The sequence below is a fragment of the Sinohyriopsis cumingii genome, chromosome 3 (genome assembly GCF_028554795.1).
Source record: "Sinohyriopsis cumingii isolate HCF-2022 chromosome 3, ASM2855479v2, whole genome shotgun sequence".
Lineage (NCBI taxonomy): Eukaryota > Metazoa > Mollusca > Bivalvia > Unionida > Unionidae > Sinohyriopsis > Sinohyriopsis cumingii.
In genome coordinates this window covers 66,314,500-66,340,979 of record NC_142963.1, presented here as the reverse complement: position 1 = coordinate 66,340,979, position 26,480 = coordinate 66,314,500, and the positions used below count along the sequence as shown (strand labels likewise).

Below are 26,480 nucleotides of genomic sequence, written 5' to 3'. Positions count from 1 at the left end.
ATAAATCGAATCCATACACGAATTAATATCAAGGACATTAACATCGCCCTCATAATAACCTTTGATCATGACATTTATTTAAATTGTTTAATCTCGGCCCACTTCCAATAACCTTCTCAAACAGAAAATCTTTCTTTTCAAGTGCATGTGTGGTTATGAGCGTGTATGTGAGTGTGTATGCGTGTGTTCAGTTTGGTAACCTCAGCCATAGGGAGTAGGTTTTAATAACGGAACACGTTTGATATCAGAGACAGGTACTTTTTTTTTCGAAAATTGAAGCAGCATATTTTTCATTTCCCTAATTTTGTTATTATGTTTAAGCATAATAACCTTTTAAACTTTCGCTATTACTAAACATATTGTTTAACTATGTGCCAACTTGTATGCCACCGTAATAAAACAATTGATAATCCGAATGCCCTTTTGTAAAGCAATTAAACCACCTGAAAGTGATAACAAAAGAAGCGTTTCAAATTCATTAATCAGTTGAATGTGAGACTGAAAATTCAGAACAATCTACAATACTTGCCAATAAAACACTTAACAAAATATCTGATACATTTGAAAAAGTAAAAGATATTGTAATGTAAAGTACAATTCCTTATAAACAAATTGTGAAGAGGAAGTGGAACCAGTTTGAAGCTCGGATGTACCACTCTGGAATGAAAAACAAGAAGTCTGTCCCGAGGACGGCTGGTAAGTTCCAACTGAACAGGTCTAACAACTTCCCTGAGTGTTGAGGAAAAAACCCGCTGAGCAAATGGCTACACAGTTTAGCTAGGTCTGAGATGAAGTATATTTATACCTTTTTAAAAAATTTAAATTGCAAATAAACGCAATATACTTAAACACCTTTAACAACGTTTGTATTCAAGTGGTGATCTTTGTGTGATTATGTATTATTATATGAATATATGTGCAGGGAGGGTTGGTCATTGGTGCGTTGATCTAAATCACGATGAAGATAAAGCTAAAACTGATTACATTGTTATGCTCATCTTTCAGTTTAGTTGGGAACATTCTATTTTTGATCAGGCGCACTCAAATAAACGCTACCGAAAGAAGACAGACCTTTGCACCATGATCAAATGCAAGAGCTGTTAGCCAATACATATTAGCTTGTACAATGCAAGAGTCTTTATAACTTATTTAAGATATGAAGATCTCTCCATGACCGCTACTTTATTTTTGCATTTTGAACCATTTCTAATGGTATACAAAAATTATTTACATTCCATGATGCATTCTGGCAAAGCCTTTGTCTCAAATAAGTCGTTTAACTGATTGTGAATTTGTTAAATACGAACATATCGGCTGGCGTATCGAAATCATTGTACACAATTGAAAGTCTAGACGACCAGGATGTGTTGTGCTTTATTTGAGGCATATGTACATTTACCAACAAAGAATATATCAATATATTCAGGAAGAAAGGTTAAATAAACACAGGTCGTTTGAACACGATGTCATGATGAATGAATCTATACTATTCATTAAAACTGAACAGCGTTTAAAGTAAGAACACATGGAGGAAAAAGATGCCATGAACATTACACCAACAAATAGGCAAAGCCAAAAAGAATTACCATACTCGAGGGATTCAAAATAATTCGATGGATTAGTAATGTATATGGGACTTTGAACACGGCAAAACATTGAAACGCCGTGCCTCGTTCATCGCCTCCTAGTCATAAAAGATGGCAGATAAACAATTGATGATTTAGAAAAAGAGAATGCTTTAACTGATAAGATACTCGAATTATTAAAGAAGACAAAGATTAAGAACGGTGAAGAGACGGATTTTGTTGGCCACATTCTATAATAAATGTAAAAAATTTTTATATTCCTACAGCGAAAGACTGTGTCGATAACATACACTAAATATAGATTTTCTAAGTCTCTTAAAGAGATAGCCATTCCTGAAATTTTGCATTGCACTATAATTCTGTCTTGTACAGATATTTGCAATAAGTACTCCATGATATAAATATTAAATGTATACGAGATTAAAATTGCATAATATCAACATTTTTCCCAATGTAGGCACAACTAAATATCTGAAATCGCCAACCCAAACAACAAATGACTGAAAAAGTGAGGGGAAAAGAAGACTAAAAAATATTTTGTGCACAATAGTTGACGCAGGGTTGAGGAGAATTACATATTAATTTGGTTTAGTGCTAGCGTTAATCTTCCGCGTTCGATTTACTCACCAACGCACTGCGTTTGAGATGTTGATGCGACTTGATTGGTTGTGGTTCCACTGGGACATGAAATACACGAGGACTGCTCAGTACTCGGCTGGTAGGTACCAACTGGACAAGCTTGACAAGTACCACTCGTAGTCCGGAAAAACCCTGAACTACATATAGCTGGAATGAAACAAAATGCATATTTGAATATTTGTTTCGTATTCATGAAATTTTAAAATTATTTACATAGAATGATGTGTTGAAATCGTGGTTCAAATTCTCATATAGTTTCTTCTTATATTTCCTTTAGCGCATTACCAGTACAAATCACTTACCAAACAGACTTTTATCAAATTCGATTTGATTGAAAGCATTTGACAAATTGCCTATTTGTCATGTTCCTGGTACGATGTGTAGCCTTCAAGTTCATTTCGGTACATAATAGTTACTTCAGCGCTTGAAACCTTCATACAGACTCCTAAAGAAAGCAATTCTAAGTTTGAAAAACGTTTAAAAATATAATGAACATTTTGTTTAAAATTAATTCAATTGAATGGAAGATACTATGATAGAAATTCATAGCTGCAGAAATGACATGTTGACTCTAAATTAATACACAGCAAAAACCAGATCTAGTGCACTTTTATTTATAAACTTATATCGCTTGAGGGACAGTCTGCTGCAAACTGATGAATTTTGGTTAATTTTTTCAGTAAATGATTCAGAGGCAACTGGATGTGTACAACAGGGTTGCATAAAAGCCCACAACAGGACCGGGAAACTCCTTGACAGACAGTTATGGATAACCCCTGAGTAAAGTTTCTTTGGCGGAAGCCGATGGTTGTAACTATTGTGAACAATGTGAGAACGTAGGTCATGCTAAACTTGGCTGGACATTTGAATTATCTGGGCAGATATGCCAATGTTCTCAAAATGATAATGAGTTAATAAAGGCATGAATACATAACGATGAATACACAGTGATGTACATAATAATTATTTCACAAGTTGCTAAATGTTAAATAATACAATAATTTTTTTAGATATACGACAAGATGTGGCAAGAATAAACCACTGTGACGGCGGGTGCTGTTATATCATTCCCACTAATTAACGTGGTGTGCTGAGTCAGAACTGTCCCTCACTCTTATATGCCTGTGTGTGTGTGTGTGTGTGTGTGTGTGTGTGTGTATAATAAGCAAATAATAACATATTTATTCTAAGAAAACACAAGTATGGACATATACAGATATTAAAGTGATCACTACACCTTTAACATGACATATATCACAAAGCATAGCTACATGAAAAAGACACAATGAATCGATCAATAACAAGGATCACTTGAACGTTTTAAGAATTCCCTGAACTCACTATCATCAGCATTATTGTAATTGTGTACAATGAGAAGTCACATGTCAACAGTATTCACTATTAGTTAATGATAATATCCATACACAGCGAGATATTACTAATGTACAATGAATGTATTTTTCAACAGATAAGTGTGCACTTTGTTAATTGCATTTACACTTCGTTGTTCACTACTGTACATTACAATTTAGTCAGTGTACTGCCTCGTTCACTATAGTTGTTGTTGTTGTGGGGTTTAACGCCATTTTTCAGCACGATAGGCTATACAAGGCGGCCAGTATTAATGGTGGAGGAAGAACCCGGAAAACCCCGGAAAGAACCACCGACCCACGAGAAGCTACTGGCAGGCTTTCTCACATGCCCACATTGGCTGAATCTTAGACTCGAACCGCCGCAGACAGAGGTGAGATGGCAGTGATCCGTAACGAAGAGCGCTTTAGACCACTCGGCCACTCGGGGCCCCTGTTCACTATAGTAAAATGCTATGTTTACTATTGATCATTGTCCCTTGTATAGTCAAATCCGCTACATTGTGTATTAAAGTAAACAGCGTGGTGTAAATTTAGTGCAGTATATTGTTGTTGTTGTTGTAGGGTTTAACGCCATTTTTCAGCACACGATAGGCTATACATGGCGGCCAGTATTAATGGTGGAGGAAGAACCCGGGAAAACCAAGGAAAGAACCACCGACCCACGAGAAACTACTGGCAAGCTTTCTCACATACCCACATTGGCTGAATCCGAGACTCGAACCCACGCAGAGGTGAGATGGCAGTGATCCGTAACGGACAGCGCTTTAGACCAATCGACCACTCGGGGCCCTTGCATTATACATTGTGTATTAAAGTTAACGGTGTGGTGTAAATTTAGTGCATTGTGTATTAAAGTAAACGGCGTGGTGTAAATTTAGTGCATTATACATTGTGTATTAAAGTAAACGGCGTCGTGTAAATTTAGTGCATTATATATTGTGTATTACAGTAAACGGCGTGGTGTATATTTAGTGCATTATACATTGTGTATTAAAGTAAACAGCGTTGTGTAAATTTAGTGCATTGTGTATTAAAGTAAACGGCGTCTGTAAATTTAGTGCATTATAAATTGTGCATTAAAGTAAACGGCGTCGTGTAAATTTAGTGCATTACTTCTACACTATTACACAAGAAGATAAAGAGAACGTTAACTGGAACTTAATGAAGTATGCATGTTTGTATGAAGGCTGGGTTTTCACAAAAATTCCATTAGGATTCTGATGATAACATGGATAAGGACTGATTACACATTTTAATTTACATATCAACATTCTGTTTTCGATCAAATGCATTCATCCATACCCTGTGCAATGCTATTTTAACATCTTCCTAAAAGCAGTTCTGCAATAGATCTGTGTTTGTGGTATACTTTCTTTCAGACTTTCTTCTAATTCTGTAGGTGATGAAATAGGTTCATTACAAAAGTACAAATTCTTTGACACATTTTTAGGTTTCTTTAGATCATTTATTGCTCTGGAAATTCTGTGAAAACATCTTTGTTAGGACATATTGTTACCTTGAATGTATTTCAAGAAAGGAGTTTGTTTAATTCATTTTGATCAAGAGTATAATTCTTTTAGCCAGATACGTGTTTGGCAAATTGTTTTACAGACCAATAAATTACACAAGATTTCCCAATTCTTATATTACGAGTCATCCATTTTTGTGTTAGAAACATTCTTCTTTGTTTTCTCTAGTAAACCAATTACAGAATATATTGAAGTTTCATGTTATGGCTTAGAAAAATTATTCATGTGATCCAAGTTAGATAAATCGAATCCATACACGAAATAATATCAAGGACATTAACATCGCCCTCATAATAACCTTTGATCATGACATTTATTTAAATTGTTTTCTCTCGGCCCACTTCCAATAAACTTTCTAAAACAGAAAACCTTTCTTTTCAAGTGCATGTGTGGTTTTGAACGTGTATGTGAGTGTGTATGCGTGTGTTCAGTTTGGTAACCTCAGCCATAGGGAGTAGGTTTTAATAACGGAACACGTTTGATAACAAGGACAGGTATTTTTTTTTCGAAAATTGAAGCAGCATATTTTTCATTTCCCTAATTTTGTTATTATGTTTAAGCATAATAACCTTTTAATCTTCCGTTATTACTAAACATATTGTTTAACTATGTGCCAACTTGTATGCCACCGTAATAAAACAATTGATAATCCGGATGTACTTTTGTAAAGCAATTAAACCACCTGAAAAGTGATAACAAAAGAAGCGTTTCAAATTCATTAATCAGTTGAATGTGAGACTGAAAATTCAGAACAATCTACAATACTTGTCAATAAAACACTTAACAAAATATCTGATACATTTGAAAAAGTAAAAGATATTGTAATCTAAAGTACAATTCCTTACAAACGCATTGTGAAGAGGAAGTGGAACCAGTCTGAAGCGTGGTTGTACCACTCTGGCATTATATACTAAAGGTCTGTCCAAGGACGGCTGGTAAGTTCCAACTGAACAGGCCTAGACAACTCCCTTGAGTGCTGAGGGAAAACCCCGCTGAGCAAATGGCTACACAGTTTAGCTAGGTCTGATTTTATTTGTAATTTTATTCGAATGCTGTATCGCTTTGGAAACATCTAACTTTTAAGCCATCTAATGTTAAGACATCGCGTTACCTTCCAATTATTTCAGGAAAGAAGCTTGGCAAATTCATTTTAATCTAGAATATAATATTATCTTTTCCACTTAAGTGTTCTGCAAATTATTTTTAGCCCGGTATATTACACTAAAGATTTTAATTCCTATACTACGAAAAATCACTATCTGTTTTGATGGATTTTTCTTTCTTTCTGTTGCAAATCTATTTTAGAATTTTAAATATCAGGAAGTTTCCTTTCTCAGCATTTCAGTTATTAATGTTATCCAGGTTAAATTAATCGAATCCATAAACGTATTGATATCTTTAAAATTAAGGTCATCATCATAATAAACTTTAATGACGACTTTTATTGTAATTGTTTTCTCTCGACTCACTTCAAGTAAAACTTACACAAGACTGAATTTTACTTTTGGAATATACTTTTAATTCTGTGGCCGGGGGGAGGTGGCTGAATTTGGTAACCTCGGTCATGGAGAGTAGGTTTTAATAACGGTACACTTTTGATGACAGGGGTGGGTGAGCTATTTAACATATGCAGCAGTATATTTTTAATTTCCTTAATATTTTTATTATAGTTTCATCCAACCATATGATTAACCTATTTAGAAACTTGATTGCCCCCTTGGCAAATGAAATTAATAATCTTTAGCCACTTTTGTAAAGCAATAATATAACGAGAAAGGTTTTAATAAAGGAGTATTTACAATTCAATAATCAATTGCCTATGAGATATTTTGAAAAATATGACTGTTTTTTAATAGGAATATTTTTCTGAAAAATCAAAACAATCTACAAAACTTGTGACTAAAATATTTCATACAGTCTAAATTACAATAATTCCATACCAACACACTGTGAAGAGGAAGTGGAACCAGTCTGAAGCGTGGTTGTACCACTCTGGCATGAAATACAAGAAGACTGACCAGAGGATGGCTGGTATGTTCCTATTAAACAGGCCTGACAATTCCCCAGGGTGTTGATGAAAAATCCCGCTGAGCAAATGCCTGCGACGGAATGAACAGATCAGTTTAGTTCGACTTTAGATAAAGTATATTCATACCTCTGTGGAGCAAAACAAAAGTAAACAAACACAATATACTTAAACCCCTTTAATAACATTTGCATTCAAGTGGTAATCTTTTTGTGAGAGACAGAGAGAGAGTGGATCTTCATTGATACCTCCATCTAAATCACGATGAAGATTAACGTCTAACTGATTATATCGATAACGCTCATTTTACAGTTTAGATGGGAACATTCAATTTTCAGTCAGGCGCGTTCCCATAAGCACTGCGGGTCGAAGGTAGACATTTTGCACTATTAACAATTGTAAGAGCTGTTGACGAAGAAAATTTTGATTTGTACGGTGCAGAATTTTTAAATTATGTTAGTTTTGATGTTCTTTCTGTGAAGGTTTTCCAATGTTTGCATCTTGAACCGTTTCTGATGATACACGAACATTATTTGCATTCCTTTATGCCTTCCGTCAACTTCATTTTTGTCAAAATAGTTTAGAAAATTATGATTTTTGTAAGGGAGAACACATTGGATGACGTTTGAAAACGTGGTAGTGTCAAATAAATCTAAATTACTCATTTTACACTGAAAAGCGTAAAAATAACAAGACTTGGATTAATCAAGATACAAGTGTATTTTACCGACCAATAGACAACAACAAACAAAGAATTACCAGAGATTCAAAATGATTGCATGATTTAGTAATGGATGTGGGACTTTGCACACGACAAATGCTAACACGCATTGACTCGTGTGTGGCCTCCCAGTCATAAAGAAATGATGTATAAACAATTGATGATTTCGAAAAAGAGAGAGCCAAATAATGACGTAGTTAGATACTAAAATAACAAAGGAAGAATAAGATCAAGAAATGTGGAGAGAGAGACTGTGCTTGCAATTTCATATAATAATTGGAAAAACTTTGATATTTCTACAGCGAAAGACTTGATATCAATAGTATATATAACATATAGATCATGCATGTCTTGTGAGGAGATAGTCATTCCAGAAAATTTACATTGCACTATTATTCTGTCTTGTACTGATATTTCCAATAAGTACACCATGATATAAATATTAAAAGTGTACAAGATGTCAAATTGATATTTCCAATAAGTACACCATGATATAAATATTAAAAGTGTACAAGATGTCAAATGCATAATGTCAACATTTGTTCCCAATTTAGGCACAAATATATTTCTGAGATCTCCAACAAAAAATACAAATGGCTGTAGAAGTGAATAAGAAAAAACGAAAACTATTTTGTGTACAGTAGTTGACGCAGGGCTGAGGAGAATTACATATTAATTTGGTTTAGTACTAGCGTTAATCTTCCGGCGTTCGATTTACTCACCAACGCACTGTGATTGAGATGTTGATGCGACTTGATTGGTTGTGGTTCCACTAGGACATGAAATACACGAGGACTGCTCAGTACTCGGCTGGTAGGTACCAACTGGACAAGCTTGACAAGTACCACTCGTAGTCCGGAAAAACCCTGAACTACATACAGCTGGAATGAAACAAAATGCAAATTTGAACCCTTGTTTCGTAGTACAAATCACGTTGTACATAGCATTTTATTAAACTCGATTTGATTTCTTGTATTTATTAATATACTAGAATGTATTTGACAAATTCCCTCATTATCACGTTCATTGTTTTCTGTTTAACATATCGACAGCTGATCTGTGTGTGTGTGTGTGTGTGTGTGATTTGGATTTTTAACGTAGCTTTTAACAATTTTTCAGTCATATCGCTACGATGTCTGCAATGTGTCAGTTTAAAGTGATGTCTAGCACTGGGGCATCATGCCGCAGACATGTAACACGATGTCTCACCCAGTCACATTATCCTAACACCAGACCGACCAGTCCTAACATCTTAATGCTGAGCACCAAGCGAGGCAACTGTTAGTACCATTTTTGTAAGTCTTTGGTATGAGTTGGTAGGGAATCGAAGCCACGACCTCACGCATCCGAGGCGGACGCTCTAACCGCTAAGCCACCGGAACGGTGTAACACCTGATCTAAAATACAGGCTAGTCAACTCTTTGGAGCCATCTTTGATTTGCAGAATGACAATGACACAGAACATTATGTGTGTGTGTGTGTGTGTGTGTGTGTGTGTGTGTGTGTGATTAAATGGGATTCGTCTAATTTTGGAAAATGTATATTTCATACAATAGTGGCAACAATAAAGCATTTCAGTTTCATTAATCAGCTGATTACCAGGCCGGGGGAGGTGGCTGAATTTGGTAACCTCGGTCATGGAGAGTAGGTTTTGATAACGGTACACTTTTGATGACAGGGGTGGGTGAGCTATTTAACAGATGCAGCAGTATATTTTTAATTTCCTTAATATTTTTATTATAGTTTCATCCAACCGTATGATTAACCTATCTAGAGACTTGATTGCCCCCTTGACAAATTAAATTAATAACCTTTAGCCACTTTTGTAAAGCAATAATATAACGAGAAAGGTTTTAATAAAGGAGTATTTACAATTCAATAATCAATTGCCTGTGAGATATTTTGAAAAATATGACTGTTTTTAAAGAGGAGTTTTTCTGAAAAATCAAAACAATCTATAAAACTTGTGACTAAAATATTTCATACAGTCTAAAGTACAATAATTCCTTACCAACACACTGTGAAAAGGAAGTGGAACCAATCTGAAGCGTGGTTGTACCACTCTGGCATGAAATACAAGAAGACTGACCAGAGGATGGCTGGTATGTTCCTATTAAACAGGCCTGACAATTCCCCAGGGTGTTGATGAAAAATCCCGCTGAGCAAATGCCTGCGACGGAATGAACAGATCAGTTAAGTTCGACTTTAGATAAAGTATATTCATACCTCTGTGGAGCAAAACAAAAGTAAACAAACACAAAATATTTAACACCTTTAAGAGCATTTTCATTCAAGTGGTATCTTTTCGTGAGAGACAGAGAGAATGGATCTTCATTGATACCTCGATCTAAATAACGATGAAGATTAACGTCTAACTGATTATATCGATAACGCTCATTTTACAGTTTAGATGAGAACATTCAATTTTCAGTCAGGCGCGTTCCCATAAGCACTGCGGATCGAAGGTAGACATTTTGCACTATTAATAATTGTAAGAGCTGTTGACGAAGAAAATCTTGATTTGTACGATGCAGAATTTTTAAATTATGTAAGTTTTGATGTTCTTTCTGTGAAGGTTTTCCAATGTTTCCATCTTGAACCGTTTCTAACTGATACACGAACATTATTTACATTCCTTGATGCCTTCCGTCAACTTCATTTTTGTCAAAATAGTTTAGAAAATTATGATTTTTGTAAGGGAGAACACATTGGATGACGATTGGAAATCATTGGTACATTGTTGTCGTTTGAAAACGAGGTAGTCATGAATAAATCTATATTACTCATTTGACACTGAAAAGCCTTTTAAAAAACAAGGCTTGGATAACTCAAGATAAATGTGTATTTTTCCAACCAATAGACAGCAACAAACAAAGAATTACTAGAGATTCATAATGATTGCATGATTTAGCGTTGGATGTGGGACTTTGAACACGGCAAATGCTAACACACATTGACTCGTGTGTGGCCTCCCAGTCATAAAGAAGGGATGTATAAACAATTGATGATTTCGAAAAAGAGAGAGCCAAATAATGACGTAGCTAGATACTAAAATAACAAAGGAAGAAACAGATTAAGAAATGTGGAGAGAGAGAGAGAGATTGTGCTTGCAATTTCATATAATAATTGGAAAAACTTTGATATTTCTACAGCGAAAGACTTGATATCAATAGTATATATAACATATAGATCATGCATGTCTTGTGAGGAGATAGTCATTCCAGAAAATTTACATTGCACTATTATTCTGTCTTGTACTGATATTTCCAATAAGTACACCATGATATAAATATTAAAAGTGTACAAGATGTCAAATTGATATTTCCAATAAGTACACCATGATATAAAATATTAAAAGTGTACAAGATGTCAAATTGATATTTCCAATAAGTACACCATGATATAAATATTAAAAGTGTACAAGATGTCAAATGCATAATGTCAACATTTGTTCCCAATTTAGGCACAAATATATTTCTGAGATCTCCAACAAAAAATACAAATGGCTGTAGAAGTGAATAAGAAAAAACGAAAACTATTTTGTGTACAGTAGTTGACGCAGGGCTGAGGAGAATTACATATTAATTTGGTTTAGTACTAGCGTTAATCTTCCGGCGTTCGATTTACTCACCAACGCACTGTGATTGAGATGTTGATGCGACTTGATTGGTTGTGGTTCCACTAGGACATGAAATACACGAGGACTGCTCAGTACTCGGCTGGTAGGTACCAACTGGACAAGCTTGACAAGTACCACTCGTAGTCCGGAAAAACCCTGAACTACATACAGCTGGAATGAAACAAAATGCAAATTTGAACCCTTGTTTCGTAGTACAAATCACGTTGTACATAGCATTTTATTAAACTCGATTTGATTTCTTGTATTTATTAATATACTAGAATGTATTTGACAAATTCCCTCATTATCACGTTCATTGTTTTCTGTTTAACATATCGACAGCTGATCTGTGTGTGTGTGTGTGTGTGTGTGTGTGATTTGGATTTTTAACGTAGCTTTTAACAATTTTTCAGTCATATCGCTACGATGTCTGCAATGTGTCAGTTTAAAGTGATGTCTAGCACTGGGGCATCATGCCGCAGACATGTAACACGATGTCTCACCCAGTCACATTATCCTAACACCAGACCGACCAGTCCTAACATCTTAATGCTGAGCACCAAGCGAGGCAACTGTTAGTACCATTTTTGTAAGTCTTTGGTATGAGTTGGTAGGGAATCGAAGCCACGACCTCACGCATCCGAGGCGGACGCTCTAACCGCTAAGCCACCGGAACGGTGTAACACCTGATCTAAAATACAGGCTAGTCAACTCTTTGGAGCCATCTTTGATTTGCAGAATGACAATGACACAGAACATTATGTGTGTGTGTGTGTGTGTGTGTGTGTGTGTGTGTGTGTGATTAAATGGGATTCGTCTAATTTTGGAAAATGTATATTTCATACAATAGTGGCAACAATAAAGCATTTCAGTTTCATTAATCAGCTGATTACCAGGCCGGGGGAGGTGGCTGAATTTGGTAACCTCGGTCATGGAGAGTAGGTTTTGATAACGGTACACTTTTGATGACAGGGGTGGGTGAGCTATTTAACAGATGCAGCAGTATATTTTTAATTTCCTTAATATTTTTATTATAGTTTCATCCAACCGTATGATTAACCTATCTAGAGACTTGATTGCCCCCTTGACAAATTAAATTAATAACCTTTAGCCACTTTTGTAAAGCAATAATATAACGAGAAAGGTTTTAATAAAGGAGTATTTACAATTCAATAATCAATTGCCTGTGAGATATTTTGAAAAATATGACTGTTTTTAAAGAGGAGTTTTTCTGAAAAATCAAAACAATCTATAAAACTTGTGACTAAAATATTTCATACAGTCTAAAGTACAATAATTCCTTACCAACACACTGTGAAAAGGAAGTGGAACCAATCTGAAGCGTGGTTGTACCACTCTGGCATGAAATACAAGAAGACTGACCAGAGGATGGCTGGTATGTTCCTATTAAACAGGCCTGACAATTCCCCAGGGTGTTGATGAAAAATCCCGCTGAGCAAATGCCTGCGACGGAATGAACAGATCAGTTAAGTTCGACTTTAGATAAAGTATATTCATACCTCTGTGGAGCAAAACAAAAGTAAACAAACACAAAATATTTAACACCTTTAAGAGCATTTTCATTCAAGTGGTATCTTTTCGTGAGAGACAGAGAGAATGGATCTTCATTGATACCTCGATCTAAATAACGATGAAGATTAACGTCTAACTGATTATATCGATAACGCTCATTTTACAGTTTAGATGAGAACATTCAATTTTCAGTCAGGCGCGTTCCCATAAGCACTGCGGATCGAAGGTAGACATTTTGCACTATTAATAATTGTAAGAGCTGTTGACGAAGAAAATCTTGATTTGTACGATGCAGAATTTTTAAATTATGTTAGTTTTGATGTTCTTTCTGTGAAGGTTTTCCAATGTTTCCATCTTGAACCGTTTCTAACTGATACACGAACATTATTTACATTCCTTGATGCCTTCCGTCAACTTCATTTTTGTCAAAATAGTTTAGAAAATTATGATTTTTGTAAGGGAGAACACATTGGATGACGATTGGAAATCATTGGTACATTGTTGTCGTTTGAAAACGAGGTAGTCATGAATAAATCTATATTACTCATTTGACACTGAAAAGCCTTTTAAAAAACAAGGCTTGGATAACTCAAGATAAATGTGTATTTTTCCAACCAATAGACAGCAACAAACAAAGAATTACTAGAGATTCATAATGATTGCATGATTTAGCGTTGGATGTGGGACTTTGAACACGGCAAATGCTAACACACATTGACTCGTGTGTGGCCTCCCAGTCATAAAGAAGGGATGTATAAACAATTGATGATTTCGAAAAAGAGAGAGCCAAATAATGACGTAGCTAGATACTAAAATAACAAAGGAAGAAACAGATTAAGAAATGTGGAGAGAGAGAGAGAGATTGTGCTTGCAATTTCATATAATAATTGGAAAAACTTTGATATTTCTACAGCGAAAGACTTGATATCAATAGTATATATAACATATAGATCATGCATGTCTTGTGAGGAGATAGTCATTCCAGAAAATTTACATTGCACTATTATTCTGTCTTGTACTGATATTTCCAATAAGTACACCATGATATAAATATTAAAAGTGTACAAGATGTCAAATTGATATTTCCAATAAGTACACCATGATATAAAATATTAAAAGTGTACAAGATGTCAAATTGATATTTCCAATAAGTACACCATGATATAAATATTAAAAGTGTACAAGATGTCAAATGCATAATGTTAACATTTGTTCCCAATTTAGGCACAAATATATTTCTGAGATCTCCAACAAAAAATACAAATGGCTGTAGAAGTGAATAAGAAAAAACGAAAACTATTTTGTGTACAGTAGTGGACGCAGGGCTGAGGAGAATTACATATTAATTTGGTTTAGTACTAGCGTTAATCTTCCGGCGTTCGATTTACTCACCAACGCACTGTGATTGAGATGTTGATGCGACTTGATTGGTTGTGGTTCCACTAGGACATGAAATACACGAGGACTGCTCAGTACTCGGCTGGTAGGTACCAACTGGACAAGCTTGACAAGTACCACTCGTAGTCCGGAAAAACCCTGAACTACATACAGCTGGAATGAAACAAAATGCAAATTTGAACCCTTGTTTCGTAGTACAAATCACGTTGTACATAGCATTTTATTAAACTCGATTTGATTTCTTGTATTTATTAATATACTAGAATGTATTTGACAAATTCCCTCATTATCACGTTCATTGTTTTCTGTTTAACATATCGACAGCTGATCTGTGTGTGTGTGTGTGTGTGTGTGATTTGGATTTTTAACGTAGCTTTTAACAATTTTTCAGTCATATCGCTACGATGTCTGCAATGTGTCAGTTTAAAGTGATGTCTAGCACTGGGGCATCATGCCGCAGACATGTAACACGATGTCTCACCCAGTCACATTATCCTAACACCAGACCGACCAGTCCTAACATCTTAATGCTGAGCACCAAGCGAGGCAACTGTTAGTACCATTTTTGTAAGTCTTTGGTATGAGTTGGTAGGGAATCGAAGCCACGACCTCACGCATCCGAGGCGGACGCTCTAACCGCTAAGCCACCGGAACGGTGTAACACCTGATCTAAAATACAGGCTAGTCAACTCTTTGGAGCCATCTTTGATTTGCAGAATGACAATGACACAGAACATTATGTGTGTGTGTGTGTGTGTGTGTGTGTGTGATTAAATGGGATTCGTCTAATTTTGGAAAATGTATATTTCATACAATAGTGGCAACAATAAAGCATTTCAGTTTCATTAATCAGCTGATTACCAGGCCGGGGGAGGTGGCTGAATTTGGTAACCTCGGTCATGGAGAGTAGGTTTTAATAACGGTACACTTTTGATGACAGGGGTGGGTGAGCTATTTAACAGATGCAGCAGTATATTTTTAATTTCCTTAATATTTTTATTATAGTTTCATCCAACCGTATGATTAACCTATCTAGAGACTTGATTGCCCCCTTGACAAATTAAATTAATAACCTTTAGCCACTTTTGTAAAGCAATAATATAACGAGAAAGGTTTTAATAAAGGAGTATTTACAATTCAATAATCAATTGCCTGTGTGATATTTTGAAAAATATGACTGTTTTTAAAGAGGAGTTTTTCTGAAAAATCAAAACAATCTATAAAACTTGTGACTAAAATATTTCATACAGTCTAAAGTACAATAATTCCTTACCAACACACTGTGAAAAGGAAGTGGAACCAATCTGAAGCGTGGTTGTACCACTCTGGCATGAAATACAAGAAGACTGACCAGAGGATGGCTGGTATGTTCCTATTAAACAGGCCTGACAATTCCCCAGGGTGTTGATAAAAAATCCCGCTGAGCAAATGCCTGCGACGGAATGAACAGATCAGTTTAGTTCGACTTTAGATAAAGTATATTCATACCTCTGTGGAGCAAAACAAAAGTAAACAAACACAAAATATTTAACACCTTTAAGAGCATTTTCATTCAAGTGGTATCTTTTCGTGAGAGACAGAGAGAATGGATCTTCATTGATACCTCGATCTAAATAACGATGAAGATTAACGTCTAACTGATTATATCGATAACGCTCATTTTACAGTTTAGATGAGAACATTCAATTTTCAGTCAGGCGCGTTCCCATAAGCACTGCGGATCGAAGGTAGACATTTTGCACTATTAATAATTGTAAGAGCTGTTGACGAAGAAAATCTTGATTTGTACGATGCAGAATTTTTAAATTATGTAAGTTTTGATGTTCTTTCTGTGAAGGTTTTCCAATGTTTCCATCTTGAACCGTTTCTAACTGATACACGAACATTATTTACATTCCTTGATGCCTTCCGTCAACTTCATTTTTGTCAAAATAGTTTAGAAAATTATGATTTTTGTAAGGGAGAACACATTGGATGACGATTGGAAATCATTGGTACATTGTTGTCGTTTGAAAACGAGGTAGTCATGAATAAATCTATATTACTCATTTGACACTGAAAAGCCTTTTAAAAAACAAGGCTTGGATAACTCAAGATAAATGTGTATTTTTCCAACCAATAGACAGCAACAAACAAAGAATTACTAGAGATTCATAATGATTGCATGATTTAGCGTTGGATGTGGGACTTTGAACACGGCAAATGCTAACACACATTGACTCGTGTGTGGCCTCCCAGTCATAAAGAAGGGATGTATAAACAATTGATGATTTCGAAAAAGAGAGAGCCAAATAATGACGTAGCTAGATACTAAAATAACAAAGGAAGAAACAGATTAAGAAATGTGGAGAGAGAGAGAGAGATTGTGCTTGCAATTTCATATAATAATTGGAAAAACTTTGATATTTCTACAGCGAAAGACTTGATATCAATAGTATATATAACATATAGATCATGCATGTCTTGTGAGGAGATAGTCATTCCAGAAAATTTACATTGCACTATTATTCTGTCTTGTACTGATATTTCCAATAAGTACACCATGATATAAATATTAAAAGTGTACAAGATGTCAAATTGATATTTCCAATAAGTACACCATGATATAAATATTAAAAGTGTTCAAGATGTCAAATTGATATTTCCAATAAGTACACCATGATATAAATATTAAAAGTGTACAAGATGTCAAATGCATAATGTCAACATTTGTTCCCAATTTAGGCACAAATATATTTCTGAGATCTCCAACAAAAAATACAAATGACTGTAGAAGTGAATAAGAAAAAACGAAAACTATTTTGTGTACAGTAGTTGACGCAGGGCTGAGGAGAATTACATATTAATTTGGTTTAGTACTAGCGTTAATCTTCCGGCGTTCGATTTACTCACCAACGCACTGTGATTGAGATGTTGATGCGACTTGATTGGTTGTGGTTCCACTAGGACATGAAATACACGAGGACTGCTCAGTACTCGGCTGGTAGGTACCAACTGGACAAGCTTGACAAGTACCACTCGTAGTCCGGAAAAACCCTGAGCTACATATAGCTGGAATGAAACAAAATGCAATTTTGAACCCTTGTTTCGTAGTCATGACATTTTGAAATTATTTACATAGAATGATGTGTTGAAACAGTGGTTCAAATTCCCATATTTTTTATTGTTATACTTATTTTAGCGCATTACCAGTACAAATCACGTTCTACATATAATTTCATTAAACTCGATTTATTAATATACGAGAATGTATTTGACAAATTCCCTCGTTATCACGTTCATTGTTTTCTGTTTAACATATCGACAGCTGATCTGTGTGTGTGTGTGTGTGTGTGTGATTCGGATTTTTAACGTAGCTTTTTTTTACAATTCAGTCATATCGCTATGAAGTCTGCAGTGTGACAGTTTAAAGTGATGTCTAGCACTGGGGCATCGTGACGCAGACATGTAGAATGATGTCTCACCCAGTCACATTATCCTGACACCAGGCCGACCAGTCCTAACACTAACCTCTTAATGCTGAGCGCCAAGCGAGGCAGCTGTTAGTACCATTTTTGTAAGTCTTTGGTATGACCTGGCCGGGAATCAAACCCACGACCTCCCGCATCCGAGGCGGAGGCTCTAACCACTAAGCCATGGGAGCGGTGTAAAGCCTGATCTAAAATACAGCCTAATCATCTCGTTGGAGTCATCTTTGATTTGCAGACTGACACAGAATATTATTATGTGTGTGTGTGTGTGTGTGTGTGTGTGTGATTCAATGGGATTCGTCTTTTTTTTTGAAAATGTATATTTCATACAATAGTGGCAACATTAAAGCATTTCAGTTTCATTAATCAGCTGATTACCAGGCCGGGGGAGGTGGCTGAATTTGGTAACCTCGGTCATGGAGAGTAGGTTTTAATAACGGTACACGTTTGATGACAGGGGTGGGTGAGCTATTTAACAGACGCAGCAGTATATTTTTAATTTCCTTAATATTTTTATTATAGTTTCATCCAACCGTATGATTAACCTATTTAGAGACTTGATTGCCCCCTTGACAAATTAAATTAATAATCTTTAGCCACTTTTGTAAAGCAATAATATAACGAGAAAGGTTTTAATAAAGGAGTGTTTACAATTCAATAATCAATTACCTGTTTTTGAAGAGAAATTTTTCTGAAAAATCAAAACAATCTATAAAACTTGTTACTAAAATATTTAATGCAATTGAATGCGTAAGAGTTATTGTGATGACAAGTACAATAGTGTCTTACCAACACACTGTGAAGAGGAAGTGGAACCAGTCTGGAGTGTGGTTGTACCACTCGGGCATGAAAAACAAGACGTCTGTCCTGTGGATGACTGATATGTTCCAAGAGGACATACTTGACAATTTCCCGAGGTGTTGCGAAAAGAGCCCGCAGCGCATGCGGTTGTAACTGGATAAAATGAAAATGTTTTTGCTAAATTTTAGAGTATTGACACTTATGCATTTTGTGTACTAACATACAAATAAATATATCCTTATACCAAACTACAGCAGTTTCAAGAACATTTGTATTCATGAGTTATTCCGGATTAAGCTGCCGGTTAATACGCTGGTATGTAAATTTACCCGATAACATTATATGGTTCATCAAGTGCACTCCCCTGCACAGCTGTACGGTGATTAAAAGTTATTTAATAAACAAAAGCAAAGCAGTTGGCCATTATAGGTGGGTTAGTATGTCCAGAATTCTTTAAATTCCTATAGTTACGAAAAATACATCTGAATGCTATTACGTTTTAGTAGTTTTGTCATATATTATAGCAAAAGGAATTATTTGTACAATATTGATATAAAAAATATTCTCTATATCAATTTAAGTAAAATTCTAGTGAGTGGCTGTTTGGAAAAATGTCATTTGAAGTTGATTTTTAACAATATTTTAAAACAGCGGCCATAGTTGATGGCAAATATGTATTATGCATACAATATGGAACGGCTTTTATGCCAAGATATTTTTCTTGTTAAATGTTAAGTTACCGTTATATCTTTTTATAAATCTTGTTCGTTTGATTGCTTGTTGTGCATTACTGCAGCTTCACTAAATGACGAATCGGCACGCTTTGTACAAAATACGTAAATCATTAATGACAGGATGCTACTAACATATTTGATTAAATTTTTCACGGTTTATCAGGATAAAATATTAAAAGATTTTATATTTTTTGTAAATGTCACCTAAATTGATCGCAAACGGTATCGTTAGAAGTACATATTTAAAGCCCTTTATGTCATATTGCCCTCTGCTAGATATAGTTGAAAATTATTTACTGGTATGTTAGAAGCTGCTTGAAATGGCAAATGTGTACGATCGACGCATAGTGCGCGATGGATCTAAGACCATATTACAATTCACCTTGGTTAGGGACAGCTTAGATTTAGCTGAATTCGATATAAGAAATATCAAGCGTTCGAGTGACGTGGAGCGACACTTTTGGTTGCACTCCCATGACCCCTTATACTCTTTAAAAGTTTATTTGTCTTATCATGTTCATGATTACAGAGGCAACAAGATGTCGTCAAGTGTGAATTATCTGATTTGGTTCAGGCATGTAATTTGTAGTTTCAAAATGTCTTGACTCAATGAATTGTACGTGCATTTTGGACCATGATGTTTAAAGAAACTTCTTTTATTTTAATGATTTATATGATGTTTGATCAAGCAAGAATGCTGATCATGGCCAGATTTCAAGAGGTGTTGGTACGCGAAAGAACAAACTCTATCCTGTGGATTTTGCACGGAGCTTAAACTGTGCTCCTACCAACTTTTGAAAGAAAGCAATATGTGTGACTCTTTAATCTTGCCTCAATTTCACCAACATAAGTCTTAAATTAAGCCTACACTTTAGACATTTCACAGCTTTAATTTTATCTGGATTCTAATGTTTAATTTCAGTCTCAAGTGATGCCGGTGAGATGATGGCGTTGTTTCTTGGCCAACAACCTTTCGTATTTATTTCAATGAGGGAGAAGAGTAACTTTATTTTTTTTTAATGTTCATTTTAAAAACATGTATATATTTATAAAAAAAATACATTTATCCTAGTTATCAGACCTTATACCAAACATTCAAATAAAATCATCTTATTTTCAATCTATTATTAAGATATTTTCCTATTTAAGAGTTATTTTTGCCTCTTTCTAATGATACCAATAACTTATGACCAATCCAAAGTGAACCTTTGCTCATATAACAAAAGTTTATATAGGTATATTTACAATATAATTATAAATGTACTAAAGATATATTTGGCATACCGTCACATTGTAAAATGCTCGAGGCACCGGTAAAGGATGTATTTGTTCCCGTCGGACAATTCTTACAGGAGAACTGCTGGGACAAGTCCTGGTACGTTGCGTATGGACAGTTCACACATTCCTGTAAACCACCACTGTTTCGGTTATCCACATAGTATGTTCCAGGTCCACATTTTTCTGAAATGTTACAAGAATGAAATATGGTTGGATGTTCGGATGGATGAATAGATGGTTGGGTGGATGGATAATGCCTCAAGATGAGATAAATGAGCATCTACTTCACTGGGAACACCTTATTGCATAATTTATCATATCATGCGATGATACATCATCATCAAATCACCTCATTAAAAGAGGAGCCTCGGTTGGTAGAATGGTCTGAGGCGATCGCCTTTTCAGATCATTGACATCTTACCTCTATCCACCTGGGTTCGAATCTCGGGCTCGGCCAGCGTGAGAAACCTTTCAGTAGTTTTCTGTGGGATTGTGGTTCTTCCCGGGGTTTTCCTAGGTTCTTCTTCCACCAAATATACTGGCCGTCATGTATAGTATATCATGTACTGAAAAGTGTCCTTAAATCCATAAAAAGAACAATAATAACCATATAATTTCTCATATGTTTATCTTATGGTTAAGAATAAACCAGTGTTCACTTTCGATAAATGTTGAATACTAAACAAGATTACTTTGAGTGGAGCCAGATAAGAAATTGTTATAATTTCAATTTTACCTCGACACGTTCGATTTCGGGTACCAGGTTACAATACTAGAGCAAAACGAAAACCACTGCCTGCCATAGCAAATGCACATCCTTTCACTACATATTCCAATAACCCATCTAACCCAACCACAACCCACATCCCTAAAACAAAGGTTTAAGATGCGTACTGCAAAAACCGTCACATATATAATGCGTCCTTTTGCTGTCGTTGAGAATATGAAATAAAAGTTTAAAAAATGGCTTTGTGTAAGAGATTTTTGTACAAGTGGTCTTGGATCTACCATCACCACGGACTCCAGGAGTGGCAATCACTAATAACACCCTTGTCAGAGATAGCCACAAATAGATAATATAAATACAAACTTTAGTGAATTTCCACCTACCGTTTTCAAAAATGATCTGGTAAGGAAAAGACGGAAGGGCCATCAGACGGTAGGTATAATAATATCATTGCCGCTTTTTAAGCAAGGGTCGGAATAATTTTTTCCGTATACCTGTTTGCCTTTATTTTTTGTTCTTCCAATATCAATCTTCTTCAGATAAATATTTATAGACAGGCCAAATATTTATAGAAACGCCAAATATTTATCCGCCAGTCTTGATGATTAGATATATCTTCTAAAGCATTAGAAAGAAAACATGTTTCCGAACATTACATTTCGGTAGGAATCGTTTGACTTGTCTTTAGGATATCTTATTGTCATACTTTCATGTTAGTAACCGAATGCTTTCATCAAAATGGATTCTATAGACATGCCTTACGATCTTCAATGCTTTCAAAAAGATCACTAAAACTTCTAGCAAAATTGTGTGCTTTTTATAAATTTAACTAAGGACTCAACTTGAGTCTGATTTAGTCAGGTATAATCTGTAATTAAAAAATTACTTACGACACACTCCATTTAATACTCCACTTCCCATCTCACACTGAAATAAAAATGGATATTGATAACTAATTTGTTCAAAGAGAAACACACCAGTCAGTGAGAACTTTCATCAGTGCCTGATTACCCATGAAACACACTAAGCACGTGCTTAAGGCACCAACCCAACAGGGGCACCAGACAAAATTCAAATTAATTGTTGATGATAAAATTTAATAAATTATATATGCTCATTTCGATCTGCATGTACGAGTATTTTGATTTGGAATGATGGCAACACATGTATTTTTTAGCTTTTAGTATTATTTTTTTTTAGTTTCACATTTTGTATGGGGAGGGCACCATACTATTTTTAGTGCTTAAGGCCCTGGAAGCCTTTAATCCAGCACTGACTTTCATTGAAATCTTATCTATTTTACAAATCTTTGTTATGCCATTGTCACTTTGTTAGCATTCTGTTGATTTTATTCTGTCCTTTTCTACTCAATTGTAAAACAATGAAATCAGTTTGTAATACTGGTATAACAGAAGGTAACATTTACTGACCACGCAGGTCCCAATTTTATATACAGTACTAAGTTTCTATTTCAAGAGATAATCTTGTCTGTTCATTCATCTCTTTGGGATTTTACAAGGTACTGGTTGTAGTACTCGCTTAAATGTACTTCGTTCCGTGTTCGATTCCTTTATTGTTATGTCAGAAGACTAACAGTCATTCAAATCATTGTCGTGGTATACTAGTCTAATCCGGCTTCTTCCACTGGAAATTCTAAACAACAATGCAACAAATCAATCAGAGTTTTTAACACAAATTATTATAATTTAGATAACATTAAAAGCATAATACATGCTAAATTGTATATATTGATTTAAACATTTACCCTGCATGTCATTATACAATGGCTTAAAATGAAAGGGAAAAAATGCGGTTCAAGAACCAGTTATCGCCTACATACACCTACTTAGTGGTAACGGTTGGAGTGAGGTGCGACTGCCTAAGATGTAGGTGAACTGATATGTTTGGTTGATTTAACTAAATTCTTTTATCCCCTACAAGGCATTTATGACAGTAAAATACTGGGTGGGCTTTTGCGCACTAATTAATTGCGTGGTACTTATTAGAATAACTCCAAATGAAGCCACAGGCTGTACCACCTACCGTCCTTTCAGCTGTCTGAACTGTACCGGTATGACAGCGAAGGCATATAATACTGTTCTAAAAATAACTTCGTGCACACTGCCGTTGAAACTTTATCCCTGCTATTCACTAGAATGAGGTTAAAATGAAGAACAAAAATGTGGGTTTAAGAACCAGTTATAGCCTAAATACGCCTACATAAAGGTCAAGGTAGTAGAAGGGTGCGACTACCTTCAATGTAAATGAAATGATATGACAGGGGAGTGTAGTACGACACATATTCATACAAATATATTCCCTAAATCTCACAGATAGCAAGATTTGTCAAAATGTCTCCCTTTCATTTGGAAATACTTTTTGTCATTTAAAAATTACATTTCTACATTTCTAGACAGGTAATGAAGTCAAGAGCCATCTTGAGATGACACATTATACAGTCCATCGCTTGGCGCTCAGCATGTTTAATACAGTCTGGCAGATACACTCTGGTTATATAAATATTATTTCAAACCTGCAATAAATCTGAGAAGTGTAAGTACCAGAGGATTTTAAATTATGTTTCGGTTTTTAAATTATCTATGAACACCAAACGTTAAAGACAATCAGTGACATCCACAGATCCCTTAGATAATATATCGACTATTATAGTGTCTTGTAATTGCGCTGACATAGTTACACATGTCGGTTTCTATGCTCATTCACACAAGAGAAATACTTTTGAGAACCACATTTGTTGAAGAAAGATAATTGCAAAGGACACTTTCTATAAATAATCTGAAGCAAAACGTTTTAAAATAGCATGCATCTAAACAGAAATTGTGAATCTCTTTCTTTCTAAGATGAACATTTATATGGTTCACTTAGAAAACACATCACATTGGAATGGGCACAATAATTTAGTATCTGATTTATATGCAGTTACAGTTTGCTGGATTATAATGAAAGGCACAGACAATGAATGTTTCTTTAATGATTTATACTCTATATGTATTCATCATTTTTTTTTAAAGCTGAACGAAATCAAGAACATTAGTTCCTGTTTTCATTACCTTTTTAATAATTACACGATTCAAAGGTGAAAGAGCAGTATTTGGGATATATTGATATGTCAATAAAAAGTGTCTACAGATATGGATTGCAAATCTTCTGCATTGCAGATAATGATCACTGAATATGCCTTTTGACAAATCTTATTACGTTGGATAAATTTACTGAAACCTTTCGATTTATTTTCCTCTTTCGTAAACAAATTCGAAGACATAGTGTTCACAATCATCAGTGATGGTCAGCACCTGAAAGCGGGTGTTCTTTGGTAGCGGGTGTTCCGTGATGGTTTATATTAGGTTCTCCACGTGTCCTCATTTATATAAATGACATTGTTACTGATATACCGCCATCGATAAAATTCTTAGCTGTGGATACGTCTTTGTACATAGTCTTTGTACACCGTAGAAAAAAAAGTCTCTACATGGTCTCAAGTATTCTTAACAATGACCTAAACAAACTGACAAAATAAGTAAGTGGGCTGAGCAGTGGTTAGTTAGTTTTAAACTAAATTAAACCAAAAGTATAAAAATAAGCAAGGAAACTGTCTCGATTATTATCTGATATAGTTTCTAAACACTAAATTAATACAATCAGTAAATTACCATAAACACCTCTGATTATATTCTGACAATAAAGTCCATTATCGTTTTCATATATTTGAAATAATTAAATAGACTTAGCAAAGATTTAATATCTTCCAAGAAATCGTACATAGATTGCATAGCAGATAATTGGATACGTTTTAATCTGCATATATTGGACACATATTAGAATATGCTGACATTGTTCGGGACATGAAAGACTTGAGAAGGTTCGGATTGAAAATGACCAGAGCCACTAAATCAGCAAGAAAAAAAATCTTAAGACTAGATAGGAAATCCAAACTCAAAGACAAATGAAGCATAGGATGATAACGTTGTTTGAAATTGTTATGTCAGACAAATTACTAACAGAGAATTAAGAAACTATAATTACTGACTGGTGCCCTTTACAGGGCAAATTTGTAATGTTCATCGTGCGTGCACCAGTAGCTGTGAGAGAGTGAAAAATCCTTCCAAAACATATCAAATCAAACCGATCCCTTGTCATTTTCAAGTGATATATAAACAGCAATTTGAATTACCTCCCTAAATATTCGTATACAGCCAAACAATTTGCAAATAAACCAAAATAGCACTATAATTCACTGTTTAGAAATCATACATGCCAGTGCTAACACGTTTTGATACCAGCCACAAATTTCAACCTCTTGGCTAGGTCCCTAAAAGTAAGCATGGCCCAAGGTTTCCATGTCACGATATTAGCTGTATAGATACATACGGTTGGCCCAAGCACAAAGTCTCGAAGGTTTGAGGATTAGGGTAAAGACCCAGGGGTAAATATCAGTTGCATGTATGAATTCGTTTCTTCATGGGCGGTTAGTGAATATATCACGGCGTTTTTTTAGTATTCAGTTTATCTGGAAAAGTATTAAAAGATACTGCTCTGAAATTTGGGATACCTGATATATTGGGATATCTGGGATATTTGGGATATCTTAAATTTGGGTATTCTCGACAGCCTATCTCAAAACTATAAAAAAAATACACAAAAATGAATATGATAAATGTTTATATTTAAATAAGTGAATATTGAACTCTATCAATACCCGATTTCCTCACAGAACGTATGTTAAAATATAAAAATAAAGATGGGCCTTTTCATAATAAATGTACGACAATGAAACAAGCTGGAGACTATGCCTTATACGTTATAATTGATACGATCCCATCAATCCCTGTACAGTTGATGAATATCGCTATACAACATACGGCTGATCTTATCAATCGAACATAAATTGACACTACACTACAGTACGAGCAATTTTTAACGAAAGTCGCTTTATTTACAATCCATTCCTTTTGATGTGCCATTTCATACTGTCGTAATATTAGTAAAACATGGGTATAAACACCACCAGCAATCATCGTTCGCTCG

At 35.0% G+C, this 26,480-nt stretch overlaps 1 protein-coding gene across 1 annotated transcript in view; it reads right to left on the bottom strand.

The window, feature by feature from the left end:
* Positions 1-26,480, bottom strand: part of LOC149803012 (uncharacterized) — a 73,864-nt gene that overhangs the window by 17,026 nt on the left and 30,358 nt on the right. The window contains exons 2-13 of the mRNA XM_089953873.1: positions 22,325-22,361; positions 20,714-20,890; positions 18,684-18,848; positions 17,317-17,475; positions 15,698-15,856; positions 14,419-14,577; positions 12,799-12,957; positions 11,506-11,664; positions 9,886-10,044; positions 8,597-8,755; positions 7,068-7,226; positions 2,214-2,372 (exon numbers count right to left, since the gene is read on the bottom strand). Coding sequence (XP_089809999.1) covers positions 2,214-2,372; positions 7,068-7,226; positions 8,597-8,755; positions 9,886-10,044; positions 11,506-11,664; positions 12,799-12,957; positions 14,419-14,577; positions 15,698-15,856; positions 17,317-17,475; positions 18,684-18,848; positions 20,714-20,890; positions 22,325-22,361 — 1,810 coding nt within the window. The remainder of the gene's footprint in view (positions 1-2,213; positions 2,373-7,067; positions 7,227-8,596; positions 8,756-9,885; positions 10,045-11,505; positions 11,665-12,798; positions 12,958-14,418; positions 14,578-15,697; positions 15,857-17,316; positions 17,476-18,683; positions 18,849-20,713; positions 20,891-22,324; positions 22,362-26,480) is intronic.